Raw genomic sequence first — 27387 nt, 5'->3', positions numbered from 1 at the left:
CAAACACAGGAGGTGGTTTTCAGTCTCCACCATTAAACACACCGGCGCCCCCAAAAGATGCCAGGCTAACGGGGGGGGGGGGCACGGTCCACAGCGCGATTCTAGGTGCTAGAGAAATGATGGCTGCCATTTCTGCCTACGGAGCCCCCGTCCAGACACAAACGCGTGGGAGAGTGGAGCTGGATCCCTCGTCCCCTCCAGTGACTGAGGCTTTGCTACTGCTTCGGCTGGATGGGCCTGCCTCTCATTGCTCAGGACACCCGTCAACCACCCGTCAACCACGGCATCTCAAGGCAGAGGAGAGAAGGAGCAGGACTGGGGAAGGAGCTAGGAGAGGCCTACCGCAAACAAGAAGTTTCTCGGCAACTTCCTTCTATCTTTAAAATCTGTATGAATGTTGCCATTTTATTCCACAATACATTTGTGCTCGTTCACTTCTTTAAAGATGTTCCCAAATCTTCAAATACAATTGGCGTCGTTTTACCTGTGGGTTTGCTCTTCCCGGCACAAGGACATGGACCCCAGAGGGCCAAGTGGCCCAGGTGGGAAGGAATTCTCACTGCTGGCAGCAGTTCTTTCCCTTGAGGCTCCCAGGCCAGTCCTGGGTGGACGTCTGCCAGTTCTCCCGGCAGACAAGCAGGCAAGCCCAGCCGCGTCCAGACATCCCAACTGCACACCAGGAAGCACCACTCTCGTCCAGGCTCCGTGTTCCCACCTGAGAAAGCTGAGGCCCCAGCATGCTAAGTGACTCAGCCAAGGCCACAGCACCTGTCACTGACAGAGCCTGAGCACGCATTTTCTGAGTCCTGCCTACTGCCCTTTCTGCCATCCCCTTCTTCCTCTCTAGGTGAGGACAAAGGGCTGGCGGTGAGACAAGGGCCGTCTCAAGGATGAGCACATGGTCAGCAAGCCAGGTGGACCAGACGGTGTTCAAGGGAACTGTCCTGTGCCTCTCCTGTAAAACGAGAACGTTACTGCCAGCAGTAGACACGCCAGAGGACTGTGTGAGACGTGCGCTGGGGAACAGACATGAGGGCTTCGGAAAAGCATGAACAAACTGGGGGGTGGCTCTCGATCCCGTGCTGGGGAGGCTTGGCTGAGGCTTTGTTCCCTCCACACGTGTCCTTCCTCTCGGCCTGTCTGCAGCAGCCCAGCACACACATGGGCTGAAGTGTGGGGAGCTGACCCTGAAATAGTGATGGCCGGCCTGCCACACGGACCACATCCCCCCATCGCGCCTCCAAAGCCGACAGAAGGCGTCACTCAAGGCTTGTGTGACTGGGCCGCTGGGCCCGCCGTGGCCTCCACCCGGGGCCACAGGCGCCACCACCAACCCACTGAAGCTGGTTCCTGACAGGAAACCCACTCATCATTCTTATCACCTACAGTTTATATGAGCCAGTTGTCAGGGGTCAATGACGCGGGCGAACTAAGACCAGCCACCACGAGGGATGGACACCTACAGCCCACGTGCCCCACGCCCTGTGCCACAAGCGATTCAGACTGGAAAGAGCCCCGATTAATAACAAGCTTACTAATCAATGTCGTTCTGCAGGAAATCTATACTACTTAATACTATAATCTATAATATTTCCACTGTCCTTCATCCCAAATCCCTCTTGGCCTACTTGACTGGGTGAAGGTCTTCATGCTTTTCATATATAACTTTTTAAATGAGTTTGGTAGATCTGGTACTGAACAGAAAAAAAAAAAACCCAAACAACCCTGTTTCCCCATAAACCAATAAGTTTACAAAGAGAACTCAGAGAAGGTCTAGAGACGGAATTTAAAGTTTGAAAGCAAGAAAGGGTAAATGAAGAGGAGGATTGCTTGGAATGGGCAGTTAAATGCTTCCAACCTGAACCAAACAAGCCAGTGGAGTGGCCTGAGGCTGTGTGCTTGCTACTTACCTCATCCACAGACAGATCCAGCTCCGTGTTATAAATAGCTTTACACTTGAAGAGTTTGTTGAATGTGCTGGACGAGAGCAGATGGGAGGGGGTGGAAGTGAGGGAAGTAGAAAGGGAACCAGACGAGAAATTCAGAGTCCTACCCGCCCGCCCACTACCACCACACACGCTTCCAATGCCCTGAATCTTGGAGGCGGGGTTAGAGTCGCCCAAGAGACAGCCACACGTGGTACTCCAGCGATGGAGCTTTACTTTGGAGTGTAGTCTAGGAGTGGGCATAATATAAAACACCACAGTTTGATGGTAAACCCCCCAAAGTAGAAAGTTAATAGCTGATCTGACCCTCATGCAAAGTGTAATGCGAAGTTTCCCCTCATTCTTGCAAACACACACACACTCACACTAATACTCACACTCACCTGTGGTCCCTCTCCCCTCGCTGGTGATCCTCCACCTGTCTCTACCTTCAGCTGAGGTAAAGACAGCTTTGGACTAGAAGTCAGACCTGGGTTCTAGTTTTAACTCTGCAACTTGCTGGCCAAATGGCTTTGTCACTAAACCTCCCTTGGAGACTCCAATTTCATCTGTAAAATGGGCTCTTGTAACCATCAAGTGAGATACATACAGTAATAGCCAAAGAGGAAGGCAAAAAAGCACATGAAAAATGTTCAACATCATTATCCATTAACAGGCAAATTAAACCCACAATGAAATATCCCTACGCACATATTCAGGTAACTAAAATTTAAAAGATTGACCTCACCAAATGCTGGCAAGGATGTGGCATAACTGTAACTCTCATGCATTGCTGATGGGAATGTAAAATGGTGTAACCACTTTGTAAAACAGTTTGGCTGCTTCTTAAGTAAAATAAACATCTATCATGTGATCCAGTCATTCTAGTCCTAGGTATTTAGCCAAGGGAAAGAATGTGTACATCTGTACAAAGACTTGTACACAGATGTTTATAGCGGCTTTATTTGTAATAGTCAAAATTGGAAACAACTGGGGCTTCCCTGGTGGCACAGTGATTAAGAATCCGCCTGCCAATGCAGGGGACACGAGTTTGAGCCCTGGTCCAGGAAGATCCCACATGCCGCGGAGCAACTAAGCCCGTGCGCCACAACTACTGAGACTGCGCTCTAGAGGCTGCGAGCCACAACTACTGAAGCCCGCGCGCCTAGAGCCCGTGCTCCCAACAAGAGAAGCCACGGCCATGAGAAGCCCGCGCACTGCAACGAAGAGTAGCCCCCGCTCGCGGCAACCAGAGAAACGCCTGCGCGCAGCAGCGAAGACCCAACGCAGCCAAAAATAAAATAAATAAAATAAAATAAATAAATTTATTAAAAAAGAAAAAAAATTCTATGCTAAAATTGGAAACAACTGAATATCCATCAATCCTTCAACAGGTGAGTAGATATACAAATTGTTGCATATCCATACAAGGGACTAGTACTACTCAGCAGTAATGAATTATTTTTTTATTGGAGTATAATTGCTTTACAATGTTGTGCTAGTTTCTGTCATACAATGAAGTGAATCAGCTATACGTATACCTATATCCCCTCCCTCTTGAACCTCCCTCCCACCCCATCCCCCCATCCCACTCATCTAGGTCGTCACAGAGCACTGAGCTGAGCTCCCTGTGCTATACAGCAGGTTCCCGCTAGCTATCTGTTTTACACATGGTAGTGTATATATGTCAATACTAATCTCCCAATTCGTCCCACGCTCCCCTTCCCCCACTGTGTCTACATGTCTGTTCTCTACATCTACGCCTCTATTCCTGCCCTGCAAATAGGTTCATCTGTACCATTTTTCTAGATTCCACATATATGCATTAATATACGATATTTGTTTTTCTCTTTCAGGCTTACTTCACTCTGTATGACAGACTCTAGGTCCATCCGCATCTCTACAAATGACCCAATTTCGTTCCTTTTTATGGCTGAGTAATATTCCATTGTATATATGTACCACATCTTCTTTATCCATTCATCAGTAATGAATTATTGATACAGCCAACGACAAGGATGAATCTCTAGATGATAATGCTGAGGGAAAGAAGCCTGATGTAGGGACTTCCCTGGTGGCACAGTGGATAAGACTCCACACACTCCCGATGCAGGGGGCCCAGGTTCGATCCCTGGTCAGGCAACTAGATCCCACATGCATGCCTCAACTAAGAGTTCGCATGCCACAACTAAGGAGCCTGTGTGCCGCAACTAAGGAGCTGGCAAGCCACAACTAAGGAGCCTGAGAGCTGCAACTAAGGAGCCCACCTGCCGGAACTAAGACCTGGTGCAACCAAATAATAAATAAATAAATAAATAATTATTTAAAAAAAAAAAAAAGAAGAAGCCTGATGTAAAAGAGCACACATTGTATGTTTCCCTCTATACAAAACTCAAGAAAATGAAAACTAAGCTATAGGAACAGAAAACAGTTCTCTGGAGGCAGGGCGGGAGGGAAGGGAGTTGGACAGGGAGAGAGGGATTTCAAAATTTAGCACAGGGATTAAGAGAGTAGCTGCTTATTTTACTCCCCATTCCAGATTCCGTAGCAGATATTACCAACTGACCACAGCGCTTTCCTGCATATACAGGCGTGTACCACACCCACTGACGTTTGTCCTGAGTCCTTCTCCTTGGGCCTGCCATCAGATGACTGAGCCCTTGGGCTAGTCCGTACTTCTGGCATTCATTTCTTCATCCTCTCTGCCAAAAGGTCAAATTTATCTGCCCAAAGGCTCAGTCCAGCTTGGGAAATGTATGGGAAATACACCACTTCCCCCATCTTGCTCACCACCCCTTGCTGTAGCTCTGCTTTCTGTAGTCCCAGCCTCCTAGAGCAAGGGCACTGCCACGGGGGCATGATGGTCACAGTGGACTGCAGGGATAACAAAACTGACATGAGGGCAAAACAGACTGTGGGGGCTGTTTCTGGGGAGACGCAGTACAACTCCTTTGGTGCGCCCCGTGATGGCAGGGGTCTCTGTCCATCTGGTTCTTTGATATATTCCAAACACCTAGAACAATGGTTGGCACATAGTAGATACTCAATAAGTACTCACTGAAAGAATGAATGATAAACATTCTAAATTCTTCTTCTTTCTCTTTTTCCCATCAAAAGACCATTTGTTTTTCCATTGATTTCTAGCTGTTTTTCCACTGAGAGCAGAGATCAATCTAGTATCACTTGTTCACAGCCTACTATTGCATTGCAAACGATTTCAAGTCAGAGCCTGGCAAATCTGGAGCCCCTAGAGGCGTCTTACCTGAAACATTAGGTTGTAGCAGTAGCGGGAGGCAGGAGGGGTTTGAACAGAAAGTGCCAGACCTCTGGGTCCCAGGCAGGTCCACGGATGCTGCACACCGACTTCTGGAGAGAAAGATCCATAGATCTTTGAATTTCGTTAAAGAGTGTTAGTGCTGTGTTTTTGTGATTATGGGTATGACATGAAAATTAAACTACGTTAGTGTTGTTCATAGATTTTGGAGAACTAAGGCAGGGAGAAAAATTTATGAAAACTCATTTTAGCTGCATAATGCTAATTACCTATTTACACGAGCTACTTACCATTAATGCATAATTACTCTATACACAAAGAAATTGCACATACATTACATCTATGTCAGATGGATTCCGAGGCTTTATTTGAAACACTGTGAAGGATCTGGTCTCCTAAATGGCTTAAGCATTTGCCCGTGACTTTAAGAAGATTTGCCTCGTGCATTTCAAATCCCAGCCGACATTAGGATCACTTGGGGAGGTTTTAAAAAAAAAGCCAATGAAAAATAACATGATATTTGGGATTTGTTTAAAATAATCCAACACAGAAAAGGGGGTGGGGAGCAGGAAAGATGAAACAAAATTGATGAAACGCTGATAATCATTAGAGCTGACTGATGGAGGTTCATTTATACAATTACCTCTATTTTATGTATGTTTTAGAATTACCTCAATAGAAAGATATGTGGGGAATTTCTTTGCACAGCTGTGAGAGGACAGAATACACTGACGCAGACCTGGGGATACGGATGTTTCAGTTACTGGACACTTCCATCTCCATTAGCACATTTGCTTTCCCTGCCACCAAAATAATTCTTACTTGAACAATTCTCGATGGTTCTATCTTCTATCTCTCTCTATCTCTCTATGTATGTATGTATGTATCTATCTATCTATCTAATCTATGTATCTATCTATCTATGTATCTAACTATGTATCTCTATCTTTATCTCTCTCTCTATGTATCTATGTATCTCTCTCTATCTTTATCTCTCTATCTCTCTATCTATCTCTCTATGTATCTATCTATCTCTCTCTCTATCTCTATCTATCTATCTATCTATCACCCCCTAGACCAATTCAATCAGAACATCTGACAGAGGGGTCCCACACATATTCTAAAGTATCCAGATGACTCTAATGTGTGGCCAGGGTTGAGAAACACCAGGAAGGGAAAGTTTCTGAGGGCAAACCTCAGGTCAATTTTTTTTTTAATTAAATAAGCTGCTTTGACATGTCTATGAGAGCGCAGACTACACACAGGGAGGCCTGGGTGGCAGTAATAATCACCACCAGTTACGAAGTTTCTCGTATGTGTCACTGGGTGAGTTCCTTTATGTACATAAACTCATGTACTCTCCACAGCTACCTTATAAAGAAACTGAGGCCGGAAGAGGAGAAGTAATTGTCCCAGAGTCAACAGCTCCTACGTGGCTGAGCTGGGATTCAATCCCTATCAATCAAAACTCTTTCTGCTCCAGCTTCTCTGAGGGTCGAAACAGAGGAGTTAAGAGGTCCATGGCTCTTAAACCACCACCCATCTGTCAACCCATCCTCTGTTTATTTGTCTCCGCAGCCTCCCTGGATAGCTTATGTTCTCACTCTTCTAACCTACATTCCAGCTAAAGTGACTCCTTTCACCCTGCTTCTCCAAGTTTCCCCACTTCTGCTTACAGATGTTCAAAACCCTTACAAAATGATAGTATTCTGTTGCCCACACCCACTTTGGGTGGATCTATAAAAATCTGTCCTGGAAACGGTTTTCCTTTACTTAAAACACATGTCACCACATTCCATGTGTCATGTTTATAGCCACATATTTGGTCAGGTCTCAGAGCAGTGTGACAACAAACCAAGAGAGCTGAGTAACCAAAATTAATTCCAAAATAACTCAAGTTCCTGATGGCATGTTTAATGTCCGTAGGTGTAAGACGTAAGGTGACTACAATACAAGGGGAAAGGGCAAAGGTACCGAATTGTGAGATGGTGTCTACATTCTACTGGAAGTGGTGCAATATTGATTCTAAGTAAACTGAGAAGACAAAAAATAAAAGAGAACAAAGAGAAACAAATAATAAAATGGTAGCCCTAAATCCAAGACACAGATTAAAAGAGATTGTGCCAATGGATTTTTTAAAATTATTATAAGTTGCCTATAAGAAACTCACTTTAAAGATAATATTGGTTATGTTAAAAGTAAATAAATGGAAAAAGATATATCATGCAAACTAACCAAAAGAAAGTTGGAGTGGCTATATTAATAACAGACAAAGCAGACTTCAGAGCAAAGAAAATTACCAGGGATAAAGAGGGACATTACATAATTATAAGAGGGTCAATTCACCAGAAGGCAGAACAATCATAAATGTATATATACCTAATAACAGATGCAAAAACTTATGGAACTGAAGGGAGAAATAGAAATAGACTAATTCACAATTTGTTAGGAGACTTCAGCTCCTCACTCGGTATTTGATTGAACCAGCAGACAGAAAACCATCAAGGTTTCAACTATAAACTATATGGTTCTTCAGTCCTATCAGAACTGATAAACCATAAAACAATGGACTCTTAACTGACCTTTATAGAACATTCCAGTCAACAACAGCAGAATATACATTCCTTTCAAGTGCACATGGAACATTCACAAAAATGTCTATGACAGATCACATGCTGGGTCATTGAACAAATCTTAAATTTAAATGAATTGAAATCATACAATATATGTTCTCTGATTATAATGTAATTAAATTTGAAATCAATAATAGAAAGAAAAATTTCCACCCAGGGGACTGCCCTGGAGGTGCAGTGGTTAAGAATCTGCCTGCCAATGCAAGGGACAAGGGTTTGAGCCCCAGTCCGGGAAGATCCCACATGCTGCGGAGCAACTAAGCCCGTGCACCACAACTACTGAGACTGCGAGCCACAACTACTGAGCCTGCGAGCCACAACTACTGAGCCCATGTGCCACAACGACTGAAGTCCATGCGCCTAGAGCCTGTGCTCTGCACCAAGAGAAGCCACCGCAATGAGAAGCCCACGCACCGCAACGAAGAGTAACCCCTGCTCGCCGCAACTAGAGAAAGCCCACACACAGCAACAAAGACCCAATGCAGCCAAAAATAAATTAATTAATTAAAATAAATAAATAAAACTAGATAGCTTAAAATATATTAAAAAAAAAAATTTCCACCCAGAAGTAGAAGAGAGAGAGAGAAAGGGCCTGAGAAAATATTTGAAGAGATAATAGCTGAAAATGTCCCTAACATGGGAAAGGAAATACTCAAGTCTAGGAAGCACAGAGAGTCCCATACAGGATAAACCTAAGGAGGAACATGCTGAGAAAAATCTCCAAACACTTGGAAATCAAACAATACGCTGCTAAATAATTCATGGGCCAAACAGGAAGTCGCAAGGAAAATTAGAAAATATTTTGAAGTGAACAACAAATACAACCTATTTGTGCAATATGGTTGAAGTAAGGATTAGAGGGAAATTAATAGCTTTAAATGCTTACATTTGAAAATAAAGAATAGCTCTCATGAGCATAGATGTAAAAATCCTCAATAAAATATAAGCAAGTTGAATCCAGCAATATATAAGAAGAACAATATACCACGACCAAGTAAAGTTTATCCCAGGAATGTAAGGCAGGTTAGACAAAAAGTACTTAGACATGGCAGCAAAAGGCTGATTCATTCTTAAAGATTTATAAGTTGGACTTCATCAAAATTAAAAACCAGAAAAGGTTTTTGTTTGTTTGGTTGGTTTTTTGGCAGCGAAAACTGCAAAAGATACTGTTAAACAAATGAAAAGAGAAACTACAGTCTGGGAAAAAAGATTTTCAAATCACATATCCAACAAAATTCTTGTATCCAGAATATATGAAGAATTTAATATATACAGAATTCTCAAAATTCAGTAATAAGAAAATAACCCAATTTGAAAACGGGCAAAAGAGTTGAACAGACACTTCACCAAAGTTCACCATATGGTAGTAAATATGTTCAACATCAATAAGCCTGAGAAAAATGCAAATTAAAGCCACCCCAAGACACCACGACATACTTATTAGAATGACTAAAATGAAAAATGCTGACAGCACCAAGTACTAGCAAAGGATGCTGAGCAGCTGGAATGCTCATTCATCGCTGGTGGAAATGGAAAGCAGTCCAAGCCACTCTGAAAAACAGTTCGACAACTTCTTTCTTTTTTAAATTGAAATATAGTTGATTTACAATATTATGTTAGTTTCAGGCACAGCAAAGTAATTCAGTTATATATACATTTCAGAATATTTGCCATTATAGGTCATTACAAGATATTGAATATTGTTCCCTATGTTATACAGTAAATCCTTGCTGATTGTCTATTTTATATACAGTAGCGTGTATATGTTAACCCCATACTCCTAATTTATCCTCGCCACTCCCCTTCCCCTTTGATAACAATAAGTTTGTTTTCTATGTTTGATAACTTCTTATAAAGTTAAACACACACTTAGCAGATGACCCATGAATCCCACTCCTGAATATTTTCCTCAACAAAAGTGGAAAGTTATGTTCACACAAAACCATAAATCTTTATAGCAGCTCTACTCATAATTGCCCCAAACTGGAAGCCGCCCAAATGTCCTTTAAGTAGTGATTCAATAAACAAACTGTGGTACATCCACACAGTGAAATACTACTCAGCAAAAAAAGGAACATGTTACAGACACAGGTTGGCTACATCTGAGAGGTATTGTGATGAGTGAAAGAAGCCAGTCTGAAAGGTTACAGACTGTGTGATGGTAGAACACGCATGAAAAGACAAATCCAGCGTGATGGAGAAGAGATCAGCGCTTAGCAGGGTTAGAGTTGGGGTGAGGGTATGGCTTCAAAGGGATAGCTCGAGAGAGGGTTTCGGGGTGATGGAACAGCTCTGTATCCTGATTGTGGTGGTGGTTATACAAATCTACTCATGGGTTAAAAGTCATAGAACTGTACTTCCCCCCACCCAGATGTCAACTTTATGTGTGTTGATTTACAAAATAAAATAAATTAAAAATTCAAGTTCTTTGTGTTTTGTATTTCCCAACTCTGTCAAAGGGTCTACACTTGTGGGTCACAGCAAAACTTCTTTGAAATCTCCTTTCTCTCCCATCTATTCACACATTCCAGCTGTTTCTACACCTCCCTCACTCTACACTCGCAAACCTCCCCAGCTGGTGCTAAGGGGGATCAGGGGAATGTGAGTCTCCTCCACTCTTCAAGCTACCCCTCAGTCTTTAACATTGGCAGTAGACATGTCCAATGTCAAGTACAGTTTCACATTCCCCACTCCCAAGCATTTTGGCACCCCGAAGCTATTCCCATATGGAAATTCTGGAGCAGGCTGCTGCCCCCAGACCTCCCTTCTCTCCCTTTGCTTCCCAGTCTGCATTACAAAGTTCAAAAGAATCCTTCTAGTAAGGGAGGGCCTGCAATGACAGTGGGGAGACAAAATGGGCGAGGCCAGCATCCTCCTCAGGTGACAAGGAGAAGGCAGAGTTTGGAAACTCACCTTCAAGTAGCCACACGTGCATCCAAATGAGTTCTTTGAAATGGCCAAACTGGGAAGCTGTAGACTTGATATAATCGCGCTGCTGTCATGGCCCAAAACATTTCTAGAATTTTTAATAGCCTCCAAGCCAGTGTGTGCTGCACAAGGACTCCAACACCAACAATAAAGATTTGAGCCCTTTATATGTGTTAATGTATATTTTAATCCTCACAGCAACTCTGTGAGGTAGGATCCCATTTTAGAGATGAGAAAAATAAGGCACAAAAGTTTAAGTAACTTGATCAGGTTTTCAGGGCTAGCAGTGGCTGTGGTAGAGGCTGGCTTGAACCCAGATGATCGAGCTCCAGAACCCATATTCTTAATGACTAAGCTAGGCCACCTACATGTACTTCCATTTCTTTATTTTGTACAAATTGTTGGATTTTTTTTTAACCCCAAGTTGTTATCGGTCTATGTTTTCCAATTGAATTTTAGTTATTTCTAAAAAGTAACCTATCCTCCAAAGAAAATTACCTACACAGTAAACTCAAAAGAATTTGTTGCAGGCTCTGGAAGTGGCTCCCGAGAAAGTTTCCCAACTGCTTGAGTAATGGCAGACTTCCAGGATGACATATTCTACCCAAGTCCCCAGAGTAACATCGCTGGAGCTGGTAAGTTGGTTAAAAATCGCCCACCACGCTCCTGTAGAGTCATACCTCAAAGCAAGCTGGCACCTGTGTGGCAAGTGAGGTGTGCAGCTTCCAAAATCCTGCACTCCCTTCCTTCTCAAGGGTACTCAGTGAGTGTGAGACGGCACCTCAAATCCTAACTGCTCTCCCTGCCTCACATGTGGGTGATTAACAACTTCTGCCCCGCCCAGTTTACCCCAGACAAGGAATAATATTTCTGCCCAATGTCTTGGGTGAGCTCAAGCTTTGGGGTAGGAGTAAGGGGGTGAACAAAACACAGCTCGGCTATCAGCCCCCCTCTCACGCCCCAGCCTTCAGCTGTGCTCAGCTGGAGGCCCTGCCCACCCCCAGTCACTTGTTTCCAGGCAAAAGAATGCCTTTCAGATCCACGGCAACCCTAAAGAGACCCTCCCCCTAGGACAGGGAACACTCAAGGGAGCTGGGACAAGGTTGGAAATGGGAATAGAGGCAAGGTGGGGAAATAGCGAGGAGACCTGGAACCCAGATGGAAAAGTGTGAGTCCCCCCGGGAGCTGTTAAAATACACAGATGCCCTGGATCTCACTTCAGGCATTATGAGGTCCAAGCATTAAAACATTTTAAAAGTCTCCAAGGTGATTTTAATGTGCAATCAGGGTTAAGAAGCTTCTCTAGGTCAGGGGTCAGCAAACTTTTTCCATAAAAGGCCAGATATTAAACATTCTAGGCTTTGCAGGCCATGTATTATCTCATTTTCCCCTTCCCGCCTTCCTCTTCTTCCTCCTCCTTCTCCTCTTCCTCTCCATCCTTCTCCTTCTTCTTCTCCTCTCCATCCTTCTTCTCTCCATCCTTCTTCTCTCCATCCTTCTCCTCTTCCTCCTCCTCCTCTTATTCTCCTCCTTCTCCTCTTTCTTCTTCAACAAACCCTCTAAAAACATAAAAACTGTCCTGGCCACGGGCAGTACAAAAGCAGGCAGCAGGCTGGATTTAGCCCACAGGCTGCGGCTGGCTGACCCCATCCTAGGTCAATAATTCTCAAACATTAGTCCTTGGACCAGAGATGAGGAAGCATGGTGTCCTGCTGGTAAACTGGCTCTCATAAACCAAAACCCTCACTTTGCAGCATTTGCCAATTTCCATGGTGTAAGTGCTCCCACCGTGCCCAGTCTCAGACTACCAATGTGATGTCACTGAACCAGAGTTGTGAAGAGACATGCAGAGTCTGCCAGCCAGGACCAGGCAGCTCCAGCCCATCACTTTACCGGCATCGGCTGGGAAGCTGCTTAGCAAAGCACCCCTGGAAATTCTGGCACCAAGTACGGGAAACACTGTCCTTGGTTCTATGAGGTAGCAATCTGCTGATCCAGTCATTCAACAATGTTTACACAAGGCACTGTACTAAGCCTTAGGAACGTCCCCACCCTCAAGGAGGCCAGAGTCTAGAAGAGACCTCACAAGCGGGCATTTATGACAACAGACTGTGATAAGTGTGGGTTCAGATGCTGAGACAGCACAAAGGAGGGGCACCTAACCTGTTTGGGAAAATTATCCATGACTTGGGAATAAGACAAAAAGATGACTGTGTGGCCATTTAAAACTATGCTGGAGCATTTTCTAAGAAGCCCACTGGAGGGTCACCTGACCTCTATGGGAACATATCTTTGACAAATTCTTGATTAGGGCTCGGGCATAAAATTAGAAGTTAACTCGTATAAAACAGGTCAAGAGAGATTTTTTTTTTTCTGTCCAGTAAATAAGTATAGAAATAAAAACTGATACTAATACTTTCTAATTCCAGTATGATTAAGTTCTTTATATACCACAGCTAGGAAGGAAAATAAAGCGAAAAGAACAGGATCACCTTGCCTAGCTCTGGTCCCCTACATCGTGAAACCTTGGCTATTTCCCATAAACCTGCAATATCTCCCTAACAATATCCACGTACCCTTGATTTTTACTATGCTGATATCTGAAGATACGCCATGACCTTTAGGATTATGATAATGATCTGAGAAAGCTGGTGTTTTTCACCATGAAAAGGCTAATTTAAACTTGATAACCTTGGTGATTTTGCAGCTTTTTTCTTTAAATGCTCATTGTGTTTTATATTTGGCAAGCCAGCCCTTCTGAAGCCTCACTCCCTGACATCTTTGAAAGTAAACTTTTTGTTTCACTTCCTAAACACCATCATCTCTGAGTCTTTGATGGAAGATAACGCAATGGGTGACTTTTTATTGCCCTGTTGGATATTAACCAGTTTTACAATGAATTGTAAAAAGTGAATTGGTACTTTTATCTCAGCATTCTTTTTTCCACTGACTGCATAAATCCCAGTTTTTCATATCTTTAGTCAACCAGCTATTTTTCTTTCTGCCGATTCCCTCATGTATCAGGTAGCTTCAGCTTTGTAACAAAACCCCAAACTGAACGGCTTCAAACAAGAGCCATTTATTCAGCTCCTGATTCTTCATGTTGGCTGGGAAGTTCTTCTGGTCTGGGATGGCATAAGTAGACTCTACTGGACATGATCATGCACCTGTAGTTAGCTGGCAGGACACCTGGCACTTGAGTGATCTAAAACGTCCTTGCTTACGTGTCAGGGGATTGGCCAGCTAATGACCAGAGCAGGAGGGACAATTGGAACTGTGTCTCCCATCATCCAGCAGGCTAGCCCGAGCTTTTTATATAGTGGTTGCTGGATTCCAAGAGCAGCAAGTGAGGGCAAGCACCAATATGCAAGTACTTTTCGAGTTTCTGCCTATTCCTCCTTTGTTATTGTGTCATTGGTCAAAGGATGTCACAGGGTGGGAAGGTATAGATACAGGGAGGCCGTGGATAAATTGGAGACCTTACTGTAACAATTTATCACGCCTCATTCATGAGTTGAATGAAAGTTTGGCACGTGCTGACAACATCCTTAGAGAATTACGCTCTTACAGGATGAAGAGATGCCCAAGGGGAACCCTGTGAAAAGACAGGGGTCAAAAAAGTGAAGAAGCAGTGAAGGGAAGTGTGCTCCAGGCAGAGGGAATAGTATATGCAAAGTCCTAGTGGTGGGGCTGCAAAGCCTGCTCCAGAAAGCTGCACACTGTGGCTGGAAGGAAAGGCAAAGCTACTCTACCTTGATTTAAAACTTCTAGGTAGGCTATCAATGGCCAGAGCATTTTCACGTGAAACTTTAACTGTTTTTGCTTTTGTTACTTATCTCTGCCTTCTGAAAAGAGCTGTATGCCCTGGAAGAAGCGAGATGGTCTTTGGCTGGTTGAGGATCAAGGCGTAATGGGCCATCGTGGTCTACAATGAAACAAACAAAGAACAAACAGAGGGAAGGCCTTGCCTCTGGGGAAAGGAAGGATTACTCAGAGACTTCAAAGGAGGTTCCAGGAAGAAGGGAAGAGAAGCAGATATTAGAGGGGATTGGCAGGAAGCTGGGTGTGATCCCGGGGAATTTGCCCAAGAAGGGGGAGGGCATGCACTTGGGAAGAGCTGGGGGTGGGGAGAACCTGGCAAAAGACCACTGTGAAAGGCCTTGTTGTAGAATCCAGAGGCTGCATAGCCTCTGCATAAGGCTGGTAGCCTTACCAGCCTCCACCGTCTCCACTCAAGCTGTTCCTCCCGCGGTGGCCAGTGAGGACTTTGCTTTGACAGCACCCAGCAATTTCCCAGGGACCTCTCACCTTGGTCCCTATCCGAGTACCTCATCCTGGAAAACCCACTCTCTATGTCCCCCAGGCTCCCACAAGCCTAAGAAAAGGACCGCTGGGGACCTGGCATGCTAGTGAGACAGTGGATTAAGGGGCATCCCCTTCCTTCTGTATCTGTTTTTTAGGGTCTGACGGAGTGAAGTAAGACTGCACTGAATCAGCCAAAGAATCCCGAGCCTTCCCTGCCATGGAAGATTTCACATGAGTACACTGACCAGCTCAAACACCTAATCCCCTCCCCGGAGGCAATCATTGGGAGTCGTTTCATGTGTGTTATTCCAAAAGCTTTGTGTGTATTTACACCCACTGAGCCTTGACATCCACAGCTGTGGATTTCAGATGTGTTCTCAAACAGTTAAAGAAAGAGGGGAAAAAGCCTAAACAAACAACCTAGGTTCTTATAAGAAAACTGGATGAAAGTCGTTGGGTTGGCTCTCTGAAAGGATTGAGTGATTTTATGCAAAGTAACCCATACGGAGTTGGGGGGGTGGGGGTGGGGGTGGGGTCAGGTTCAAAAACAGTGGGGATGAGTGATGTAGCTTCATATCCAAAGTCGCTCTTCCTTAACTGCAGGAAGAAGTGTCAGTCAGCTTCTACAATTACCGCCTTGACACCTCCATCCCGCTCTCCTGATCACAGAGAGGAAAGAAAGCTGAAGTGACTTGCAAGGAATGGGCCCCTGGGAGAAGAAAATGAGATTCTCCCCCTTAAACGCCAGAGGGGAGGGAGGAGCAGAGAAAGCCAGATTGACAGGGGAGCAGCTCAAAAGCTAATTAAGTCTTCACAGGAGACGAGCGGGCCTCTCGCTGGTTCACTGCCAGCAAGCAAAGCTTTTCGATGTTGCTCTGAGATCTGGGCAGGCAGAGCCAACTCCAGGCCCCAGAATGAGGGCTGGTGTTACAGTTGCCAGAAATTTCAGGAAGGGAGGAAACTAAGAAGGGGCCCCTGGGCAGAATGAAGATCACCACCTAACTGTGCAAAGACAGCGTGAGAACGGCATTCAAAATCTTATCTTGAGGGCTTCCCTGGTGGCGCAGTGATTAGGAATCCGCCTGCCAATGCAGGGGACACGGGTTCGATCCCTGGTCCTGGAAGATCCCACATGCCGCGGAGCAGCTAAGCCCGTGCGCCACAACTGCTGAGCCTGCGCTCTAGAGCCCGTGCTCCGCAGCAAGAGTAGCCACCGCAGTGAAGAGTAGCCCCCGCTCACCGCAACTAGAGAAAGCCCGCGCACAGCAACGAAGACCCAACGCAGCCAAAAATAAATAAATGAAATAAATATATTTTAAAAATCTTATCTTGATATGTAAATGATTCTGTCAGTAAATAACTGTATTGTAAGCAAAGGAGGCAAAACCCGTCCCCAAATGATACCCTCCCAGTCCACACCATAGATCAGGCACCACCTAGTGTCAGCTCCTGGAATTACAAGCACAAGCATTCCGGGATTTGGCTACCTTTTCAAAGCTAAATCACAGAGTAACCATGGTACGCGCCCACAACTTTTCTTTTACTCTGACCTTGCTGTAATTACACACCCACCTCCTGCCTCACTCTTTTGGTCTCTACAAAGGGCTAACACGAATAATGCTAATATGTTTCCTTGCATTTGGGTGACCTTTCAGAATCTACAAAGCCCTTTCACATAAATGACCTCAAACCATGGGAAGGAGATAGGCAGGAAGGTGTAATGACCTCTGCCTTACCAAGAAAGAAAATTAAGGACCAGAAAGACAAAATAACCTGCTCAAAGTCAAAGATGACTTCACAAGGGAACCAGTGCTGAAACGCACCTCCTCACCCCACCCACACCTCCCACCACCGCTCCGCTCCAAGCTCAGAGCTGTTTCCTCTGGTCTCACTACAGCCTCTTGACTCACAGCTCACAGAAGAGTAAAGCAGGGAAGCCCAGGCCTGGCTGCAACCAGAGTCACCTGTGGAGCTTCAGACACACAGCAGGGCCCAGGTTCCATGTCCAGAAATTCTGATTTAACCAGTGTGGGGTAACACTGGGGTTTCGGTATTTTATAAGGCTCTCCAGGTGAGGTAACGTGCAGCTGGGATTGAAAACCACTGTGTTAAAGAAATAAAACAGCAGGAGAGAAAGCCATCATGCTTCAGTCTCAGAGAGCTTACAGCCACTAAAACACCAGACATGCCAGAGACTCCTGAATGTCACAGAGGCAGAATCCAGAGCTGCCCTTCTGATGCCCATCTCCTCAACACACATGGCTACATGCAGAGAGACACACAAGCACACAGAGATACACAGAGATACAGAGAGACACAGACACACGCAGACATACAGTCACACACAGACACAGACACAGACGTATGACAACTTGACAATATATCCGGGACACGTTATGCTTTTCTGGATCAGGACTTGCCCTCCTTTCTAAATAATTCATACCCAAACCTAAACAGGGGATTCCCAGGTTCCTACAGCCCCTCCAGGATTATGCGACCCCTTTGCATTTACTGAGATCATCACAGAAATCAGACCTCAGGAAACCCCCAAACTCCAGCCCACTCCCTGCTCTCTCTGCTCAGAGAACCACAACATCCACAAAGGTCTCGGGTCAAGCTGTTCATGCCATCAGGAAGAGGCTGCCCCCAGAGCTGTCCACACAGAAAACTGGAACAACTGGATTTCTTGAACTTCAAGCATCACTTGGGTAAGCCATGCAACATTTTCTGTGCTTGGTGAAGACTGGGTTAAAGTCAAGGCAACAGTAAGATAACTGCCACCCCCTGCACCTGTCTGGCCACCTTGCACACCTGCATAGAAGCCAGTGATGTTGGGGCTGGGGGTGGCGCTGTGTTCAAACGCAGCCTCCACTCCATTCCTGGGGCTAGGAGACAGCACCCCACTAAGCCTTCAGGTCCCCTGGGCGTGAGTACAGAGCACTCATTCATTCATTCAGTAAATATTTATCAAGCCCTAGCTATGTGCCAGGCTCTGGGTATATAGCAGTGAACCAAACAGACAAAAAAATCCCTGCCCTCATGGAGGTTCCATTCTAGTTGGATGGACAGACAGAAAACAAGGTAAAAAATAATACACACACACATTAGCTAGCATTAATGCTAGGGAAAAATGAGGTAAGAAAAGGGCAGGATGACTGTTGGAATTTCAGATGGATGAGAGAGGAGGTGACAGCTGAGTAAAGCATGAAGGCAGTGAGAGGGCAGCGTGTGGGTACCTGGGAGAAGACGAGAACAGGAGATGCAAAGGTCTCAAGGTGGCAGCAGGCCCGGGGAGCTCAAGAAACGGTAAGGAGATGAGTTCAGAAGGAAGAAAGCAAGCAGATCATTAGGGCCGTGTCTGCCTTACAAGAGCTTTGGCTTTTACTCTGAGATGGGAGATCTACAGGAGATGAGAAAGGGGAAGTGGAAAGGAAAGAAAAACAAACAGAAGAAAAAATATAAAGAGGTCTGTCTCTGAGAGGAAAGCAAAGGGGAGAGAGCATTGAAACCCCAGTGGGCTTGCTCTTCTCTCCATGGCCACCCTGTCTCCTCTCTGCTCATCCTTCCTGGTTGACCAGATGCCTGAGCAGGCTTTGCCCATCTCCTACTGCTGCAACGCTCATCACTGCCCCAGAGGCACCTGGTTACATCCAGAGCTGGACCTGTCCCATGGGCTCAACCTTTCTACTGATGGGCTGACTCCTGTCTGATGCTGGAAGGAAGGCAAAGATCCCAGGAAGTAAAGGGGCTCAGGGGTCTTTGCTGACCCAGCTGGAGCTCCAAAGGTTGGGTTTCTCTCTGCCTGTGAGACTGGGTATGAGAGACAAGGAAGGGCTTCACCCCACACCAACCTCTTATCAGGGCGTCACCCAAGCCCCAAGGCACCCATCAGCCCCTTCTCAGGGCCAAGAGAGAATCTGAGATCAGAAAAGTTGCTCCCCATCCATCTATCTCACCCAGAATGGAAGGATAGATTTGGGGCCTGGACCTGCTGACAGTGTCCCAGGTTTCCTGTCCTTTAATGTCCGGACCTAAACAGTTCTAAGGTCACCCAGGGCAGAATTAGACAGGTGGGACCAACCAGTGACTGAGGGCAGCACATCCGACTGAACCAGGGGTAGAAATAGATGCTGCCTCTCAAACTGCCCCACAAAAGCCGGGTCCCCAGTAGACCAGTAGCCTGATCCCCGCTCTTTCCATAGCCCAGCACTGCAGGGGGCCAGAGCCCCACTAAAGCACTCAGTACTGCGGGGCCTCTTCTGCCCTCTGGGGAGAGGGCTTCAAGCCTCCAGCAATCCCCTGACACACACTACATACAAGTTCTAACTCAGAAGAATGGACACTCTGCAAGAACACATTATAGATGCACCCTGATACCTCTGTAATGATTCCAAAAGAGTGGGCTTTGGAGTTATCCCAAGCGGGGATCCAATCCAGTTCTGCAGCTGTGTGTCTTTGGGAAAGCTACCTGACTACTCTGAGCCTCAGTTTCCCTAGCCTGTAAAGCATGGAAGGTACAGAACTGTTGTGAGGATGACAGGATATGTTCTGTATGTACAGTGCCAGGCATCAGAGCCCTGATGTGGCAGAGCCCAGCGTGACGCTGACAATGGTGCGGGCAGTGAGACTCCTGCAGAGAGGGAGGCTGGTACCACCTGGGCGTGGAGCTTTCTCCCTGGCCTTCTCTAGATCCAGCCACGAGAGCTCCTGCCCCACCCATCCCTGCCATGGCGGGTCCACACCTGTACCACGCCCAAGGCACAGCTCGCCCAGATGCAGCATCCCTAGATGAGGAGCCCTCTGTTCTGGAAGGTCGCCCTTCCACAGCAGTCCTGCGGCTGAGCCAAGGGGAGCAGAGGAGTCTGACAGGATTGGGTTAATGAGGTCATGGCCAGTGTGGCCTGCCTGTGTCTTAGATGGTTGCATTTTTCAGCTGGTGATTAAGAGGCAGGCTCTGCAGGATTCAGGCTCATTACTATGGAATTGAATCTCCTCCCAGACACCAGCTGAGGGATGGGGAAGTTAAGTACATTTCCCAAGATCAGGAAGCCAGTCAGGCTGCCATCAGAGCTCCGTGGGGACAGTGCCGGGATGCTGGGAAGTGGCAGGTCCTCTGGGGACAGCGCTTGAGCAGAGAGCTCTTTCTGTCAGCTGGTGGCAGCCCCAGCAGCTGCTCTGAGCAAGGACCACAGATGAAGTGCTACCCCCTTCCTCTCAGCATCCATCCCGTACTCAGCGCGGCCCCCGGGCCTCAGGATAAAAGCGCGGGGCTCCAGAGGAATCACAGGAAGAACCTTGGAGGTGGGGTAGCTGGACTGGGGTCCTTCAGCCGAGCTGCTGGGGGGCTGGGGCTAAGAGGGGTGGGGAGGCAGTGTGACTAAGTGGTTAAGGGCGAGGCTCTAAAACCCAAGTCCACCATTTACTAGCTCAGTGACCTTGGGCAGGGTATTAACCTCTGTGTGCCTCAGTTTCCTCACCTGCAAAATGGCAATAATAAAATTACATATCTCATAGGTTTACAGCAAAGATGTAAAAAATAATAGGCATAAAACCCTGTGCAGGTGCTCGTGGCTGGTCTCTCTTGGCTTCTGGGCTCCCAGGGGCTGTGCCAGAGCACAGCTTTTCATGCCTTTCTCAGAACTCAGCAGGAAGAGATCAACAGCATTAGGTGCACACGCCTGGGACTCCATGGGGATGTATAATAAGCCCTCACTATATTCTAGATGCTGAGCTAGGTATCTACTTATAAAGTCTAAAGTGCACTTCATGGCATCCAAGCTAAGTATATGTTATATGGAAACAGGCTCAGAGACTCAGGGAGGAAAGGACCTTGGCCAGGGTCTCACACCCACAGCCAGCAAGTGAGGGGACCGGGATTTGAACCCAGGTCTTCGTGACTCCACGGTTCACGTTCTTACAGAGTGCATCTTGTGATGCTTTAACTGATGGAGGTCATAAGTTCCAGGAGAGAATCAATAGGAGGGTAGTTGAAGAGGCTCTTATTCCTCCTTGTATGGGGAGCATAGAGGTCTCAAGACAGGAAAATAAACACTATACACTGCTAATGTGTCATTCGTGACTGCACTGCTTTTCCTTCTTTATTCCTTTTTCCGTGTTGACCCAGGCATCTATGTCCTTTATAGCACTGTCTGCATCACTCTGTCTGTGGGCAGAGAATAAATTTACAGAGGCGTTCCAGAGGGATCATCACAGAGACCTTAAGGCAAGCTGTCTTTAAGGAGTGAAACTCTGGTTTGCAATGGAGTAAGTACAAAAAGCAAAAGGGATTTGCTAATTCCACTATTATTTAACAAGAGGCTTCTCAACCTCAGCACTATTGACATTTTGAGCCAGTAATTCTTTGTTGTGGGGGAATGTCCTGTGTACTGTAGAATGTTTAACAGCATCCCTGGTCTCTAGCTACTAGATGCCAGTAGCACATACACTCCTTCCCCAACAGGAGTCGTAACAACCAAAAATGTCTCCACACATTGCCAAATGTCCCCTGGGGAGGCAATAATGCCCAAGGCTGAGAACCACCAGGCTAAGTTGTAACTCTGTAGTTACAATTTATATAATATAATGCAATTTATGTAGTAGAACTCTGTAAATTCTAGCTATGGCAATAATCTAAGAAAATTAAAGAGAGTTAGTTATAAAAGGAAGTTAGTTCACTTACTTATGTAATACAACAAATTTCAAATGGATTAAAGAATTCAGATCTTTTAAAAATCAAAGAATTAAAAGATATAGGAGAATATTTACCTAAACATAGTCTAAATATTAACACTTTTAAACCAAAGACAGCATAAATAAAAGATAAAATTCAACGTGACAAGGGCTTCCCTGGTGGCGCAGTGGTTGAGAATCTGCCTGCCAATGCAGGGGACGCGGGTTCGAGCCCTGGTCTGGGAAGATCCCACATGCCGCGGAGCAACTAGGCCCGTGAGCCACAACTACTGAGCCTGCGCGTCTGGAGCCTGTGCTCCGCAACAAGAGAGGCCGCGATAGTGAGAGGCCCGCGCACTGCGATGAAGAGTGGACCCCGCTCGCCACAACTAGAGAAAGCCCTCGCACGAAACGAAGACCCAACACAGCCAAAATAAATAAATAAATAAATAAATAAATCCTTAAAAAAAAAAAAATTCAACGTGACACAGTCTCTCTATATATTACTATATTAACCATCTATGTTCTATGTGACATATGAAGGATTAATAATCCTACATTAAAAATAAATGTTACATATAGATAATAAAAGACCATTGCCCTTGTAGAGGAAAAACAAAAAGCAAAGAGTATGAACTGGATATGCACAAAAGAAGGAAGGTAAGTAGTCAACAAACTTTAAAATGTCTGATATTTTTTAGTAAACAAAAAAAAAAAAAGTAAATTAAAACAACTGCAATGTACCTTTGCATATACAATTGACAAAAATTGGTTTTAAATAGTAACATCCAGTTGTGGGGAGAATGTGCAGAACTTGGCTCTGCAGATGGGAATTTATGTGGTTTTATCTTTCCAAAGGGGAGTCTGGTGTTAAAACTGGCACATTTTTTTTTAATTAATTAATTTATTTATTTATTTAGGGGTGTGTTGGGTCTTCGTTTCTGTGCGAGGGCTTTCTCTAGTTGCGGCAAGTGGGGGCCACTCTTCATCGCGGTGCGCGGGCCTCTCACTGTCGCGGCCTCTCTCGTTGCGGAGCACAGGCTCCAGACGCGCAGGCTCAGTAGTTGTGGCTCACGGGCCTAGTTGCTCCGCGGCATGTGGGATCTTCCCAGACCAGGGCTCGAACCCGTGTCCCCTGCATTGGCAGGCAGATTCTCAACCACTGAGCCACCAGGGAAGCCCAAAACTGGCACATTTTTGACCCAAACATTTCACTTTCAGAAACGTATGCAGGGGAAAAAAATCATGATTGTGTACAAAATGCATCATCAAGATTGCTTTTCACAGCAGGAGGCAGTTGGTTGCATCAATGATGCTATATCCATAAAAGTGAATCCTGGGCAGTCTGTTAAAAGGATGTATAGACAGTGTTTTCCAAACTGGCCTTTCCCAGTTGCAAGGGGTTCCCTGAGCTGCTCCAGCAGTTGCCTCTGGTCGGGCGGCAAGAGCAGGTGAGACTGAGAGCTTCCCATTCCTATTTCAACGAGTCCACCTCCACTTCTATCTGTTTTACATATTAGGTTTATAGAAAAGTCCCTCAAAGAATGCATTTCAGAGCTAAAAGAGTTTGCATAATGTTGTTGTAGAATAGCATCCTGGCAGAAAGGGCATGGGTTTGGGGGTCAGACAGATCTCGTTATCGTCTTTGTTCTGCCACTAAACTAGCTGTGTGATCTTGGGCAAGATACCTGATCCCTGCGCTTTGGTTTCCTCATCTGTAAAATAAGAATAATAATGGTAACTAACTTATCATCACTATTGTGAGAACTGAGATAATACATGTGAAGTGCATAGACCTCAGCACACAATATGCAGCAATGAAGGGTAGCTACTATTATATTACATATTATATGTCTAATGAGATGCAAAAATGTTCACAGATACACTGAACAAAGAAGATCATACACAGCATAATCATACACGTCAATGTATAATGGGTCACATGTGAGAAAATGTATATATAAACACTAGTGCTAATGTTTGCTGGGAGGTAGAATTACAGGTGGTTTATTTATATTTTTTTAAATTAATTAATTCATCTATTTTTATTTTTGGCTGCCTTGGGTCTTCGTTGCTGCGCGCGGGGCTTTCTCTAGTTGCGGTGAGCAGGGGCTACTCTTCGTTGCGGTGCGCGGGCTTCTCACTGCGGTGGCTTCTCTTGTTGCGGAGCACGGGCTCTAGGCGCACAGGCTTCAGTAGTTGTGGCACACAGGCTCAGTAGTTGTGGCTCGCAGGTTCTAGAGCACAGGCTCAGTAGCTGTGGCGCACGGGCTTAGTTGCTCCGCGGCATGGGGGATCTTCCCGGACCAGGGCTCGAACCCGTGTCCTCTACATTGGCAGGAGGATTCTTAACCACTGTGCTACCAGGGAAGTCCCTACAGGTGGTTTAGAGTTATACCTTTTTGCTTCCTCTCCCAGAAAGTGCTTTTCTAGATTACCAAGACCCTGCCATCTCTTTACGTGTAGGAGGGTCGTCTGATATTGACTCACATTTCTTTTCACAATGTTCTGACCGTCTAGACAGAGCTAGACTTCACCTTTAGCCTATTTGATAGGTAGGATTTATATCATCTTCAGGATTCACCTCATCTGCTAATTCTGGGCATTTAGGAGACGATACATTGGTGTCAAGATGTGGGGATCATTAAACCCAACTGAGAACTGTCTCCTGGGAGCTAGCGGAAGGATGCTGTACCTCACAGGACGCCAGCATCTCATAAGCCCTGCAGACAAGTATCTCTGAAATGGGGCAGCGGTGAGAGTGCTGATGTGCCAGTCGCTTCTCCTGCCTCTTTTGACATAAATGCTGCTGCTCGTTATGGGATGTCCTGGATATTGCAATAGGAGAGGGCAGAGCAGCAAAGAGATTTCAGAACGTGAGAAAGGGCACGGCCTACATAAAACCATCTCAGATTTATCTCTTTGAGCTGTGCTGAGGCCACATTATCTGACAGCCATCAAGAGGGCAATGAAATGGCCTAAGAATCTCCAAATCAGCGTGACCCCTCTCATGTCCACCCCAGGAACACCACAGCTACTGAGGGGAGTGTGTGCGTGTGTGTTTTGCAAGGGATTAGGGGGTTGAAAGGACCCAGGTCACAGTGTCCAGGTCTTTGGCCGAGCTCTCCGGTAGAACTCTCTGAGAGGATGCACGTGTGCTGTATCTGCACTGTCCGGTGTGGTAGCTACTGGCCATATGTGGGCAGTGAGCATTTGAAATGTGGCTCATGGGACTTTGTGAATTTTTAATGTTATTTAAGTTTGACTAATCTATATTTAAATAGCCATGTGTAGCTAGTGGCCACCTCACTGGACAGCTCAAGCACAGTGGTGAGGAACACAAAGCCTGGGTTCAGATGGCCTGGGTTTGAATTGCAGCTACTCTCACACTGACTGGATAAATTACTTAACCTCACTATACTTATCTGTAAAATGGTGTGATGCTAGCACCTAACTCTCTTCGGAGAATTACATGAGTTGCATACAAGGAACATGAGTTGCTGTACATACTGTGTGCTCATAAGAGCTCAGGAAGTGTCATGGAAGCTCCTGTGCTGGGTTTCCTCCCTCTGCCCCTGCTGACCCACTCTCTGCTCTTTCCGCCCCACTCTGTCCTCTGGGAGATTGGCCTTCATGGATAACATCAACAGCTTCCTTGCCCTCTGGCTTCCAGTTGGGTTCAGCCAATGAGAAGCGCTGAAAGGAAGCTGGAGGGTGGAGCAGAGAGAGGTCAGGGTGTTGATCCCCCTTCCCTCCTGCGTGGTCACCACGCTGAGTCCCTTCACTGAAGGCCACGGCCCCTGTCAACCCTCTCCAGTTTCTGGTTTCAGCTCCATCTCCTCACCCCTCATGCCCACAGGTGGTACGGATTTGCTCCTGGCTGCTTCACCAACTCTCTTCACTGGTTTTTCTTCATGCTGCCCACACCTTGGGAAACAGTCCCTGTAATAAGCTCCTCTCACGATGTAATCATTTCTGGCCAGACCTGCAGGTACCGTTCTTGTTACTCCCATTGCCATCACCTCGCTGTCCCCCATCACTACCACAGGGGGTCTGCAGGTACCTCCTAGGCTTCCCCCACTGATGGGCTTTCTCTCTCTGATGGACCTCTAAGTCTTATTCACTGATCTCAGCTGGCTGTACTGTGATCTCTGGAAGTGGGAAGATGATCATCAGTGAAGAGAAAATGTGTTTTCTCTGCAAGAATCCCCACCCCCAGGGGACAGTCAAATCCACTCTGCTCGCAAGCTAAAGCCAGAGAACATTCTAATTGCTGCTTTTCTGTGCTTTGCATGGGAATTGTGAGAGCCTGAATCCATTATCCCCTTTCCAGCGGGAGTAGTACTCTCTTCCACCCCACCAGCCTGCCTGCTGTCACACCCTTAACCACGCCATCACCCAAGACCGGCTGCGATTAACCCCGTCTCCCCGAGGAAGACACAAGCTCTGTCTCTGCCGACCTCAGGCCTCACTGGCTGGAAAGATGGCCAAGGTCAGGGTGGGCTGCTGCGTGCTCAGGGTGAGGAACAAGGATGGACTTGAAAAAGAAGAGGATGAAAGCTGGCACTGATCCGCTGCATCAGCAAATATTTACTATCTGACAGGTGCTGGAGCGCCTGTGAGGGTTTGTGCCCAACAGTGGCAAAAGAAGTCAACTCTGGTTGATTTAAGGAGAAAAGTAATTAACTGAGGGGCCATCAAGTGGGTGCCAAAATGGCCACGAACCTGGAGAACCAGGTTCTGGAAACGGGCAGCTCAGAGGGAGGCTGAGCCAAAATCATGCCAAAGAGCAGGTCACGTGGCTCCTGCCACCCGAGTCCCAGGCTCCCCAGCTCGCTTGCTGCCCCTGGGAACCACATCTTGCAGGTGCCGCCACCCACATGCATTCTCCCCTGTCCCTGCTTCTTTGGGTCACCAGCTCCCGATTCAAATTATCAGGAGAGTGAGACTGCTTGGCTGAGTCTAGGCCACGTGCCCATGTCCCCTGTGCTGGGGGCTGGGAGGGCAGTACCTGGACCTTTCGGCCTCTGTGGGGAAGTGGGTTTTGTCTCCTATCAGGACAAGATGGCCGGGAATCCCCCAAACACAGGTGGGGGCGGGGGGAGATGCTGGACAGCCGTTCCCACAGGGTGTACGTGAATGAAAGGCACGGCCTGCAGCCTGGAGGAACTGACAGTCTCCGGACCAGAAACTGTCAAACATTAAGGCCAATGTGCATATGAGTCAACTGGGGTAACTAGGTAAAAACGCAGACTGGCCACACTACTCTGATCCAATCAGCCTGTGATGGGGGAACATACATGATGCGAAGGCAGGTGGTCCCCACACTGGTGCGGACGCTAAGCCAACGCTGGCACCATGACCCACGTGCTCTGAGGGCACAGAGGAGGCTCTGACCTAACACACCTAACACACGGGGATGAGCTGAGTCTTGGATTACAAGGGGGAGGGGACGCAAAGACAGGGAGGAGGACAATTCAGGCAGAGGGAATGGGGTCAGCAAAAGCACCAAAGTGAGGCCTAGCGTGGGATGTACAAAGGAACTCAAAGAAACGGAGACCAGAACCTAGAGCCAGAGAGTGGGGAGAGTGAGGCCCGGGAGATGGGCAGGGCCTGGGTCACCTAGGAGCCTTCTGTGCCATTCCCGGGGAGC

General features: G+C 46.4%; 1 protein-coding gene across 1 annotated transcript in view; it reads right to left on the bottom strand.

Annotated features, from left to right (window-relative positions):
• The window catches only part of ADPRM (ADP-ribose/CDP-alcohol diphosphatase, manganese dependent), a 386060-nt gene that overhangs the window by 307454 nt on the left and 51219 nt on the right, over positions 1-27387 (bottom strand). Inside the window, exon 4 of the mRNA XM_082441418.1 lies at positions 5188-5313. Within this exon, the coding sequence (XP_082297544.1) occupies positions 5188-5313 (126 nt within the window). The remainder of the gene's footprint in view (positions 1-5187; positions 5314-27387) is intronic.

The sequence above is a fragment of the Balaenoptera physalus genome, assembly GCF_965194825.1.
Source record: "Balaenoptera physalus genome assembly, chromosome: 20".
In the NCBI taxonomy this organism is placed as follows: Eukaryota; Metazoa; Chordata; class Mammalia; order Artiodactyla; family Balaenopteridae; genus Balaenoptera; species Balaenoptera physalus.
This window is presented reverse-complemented; position numbering and strand designations above follow the sequence as displayed.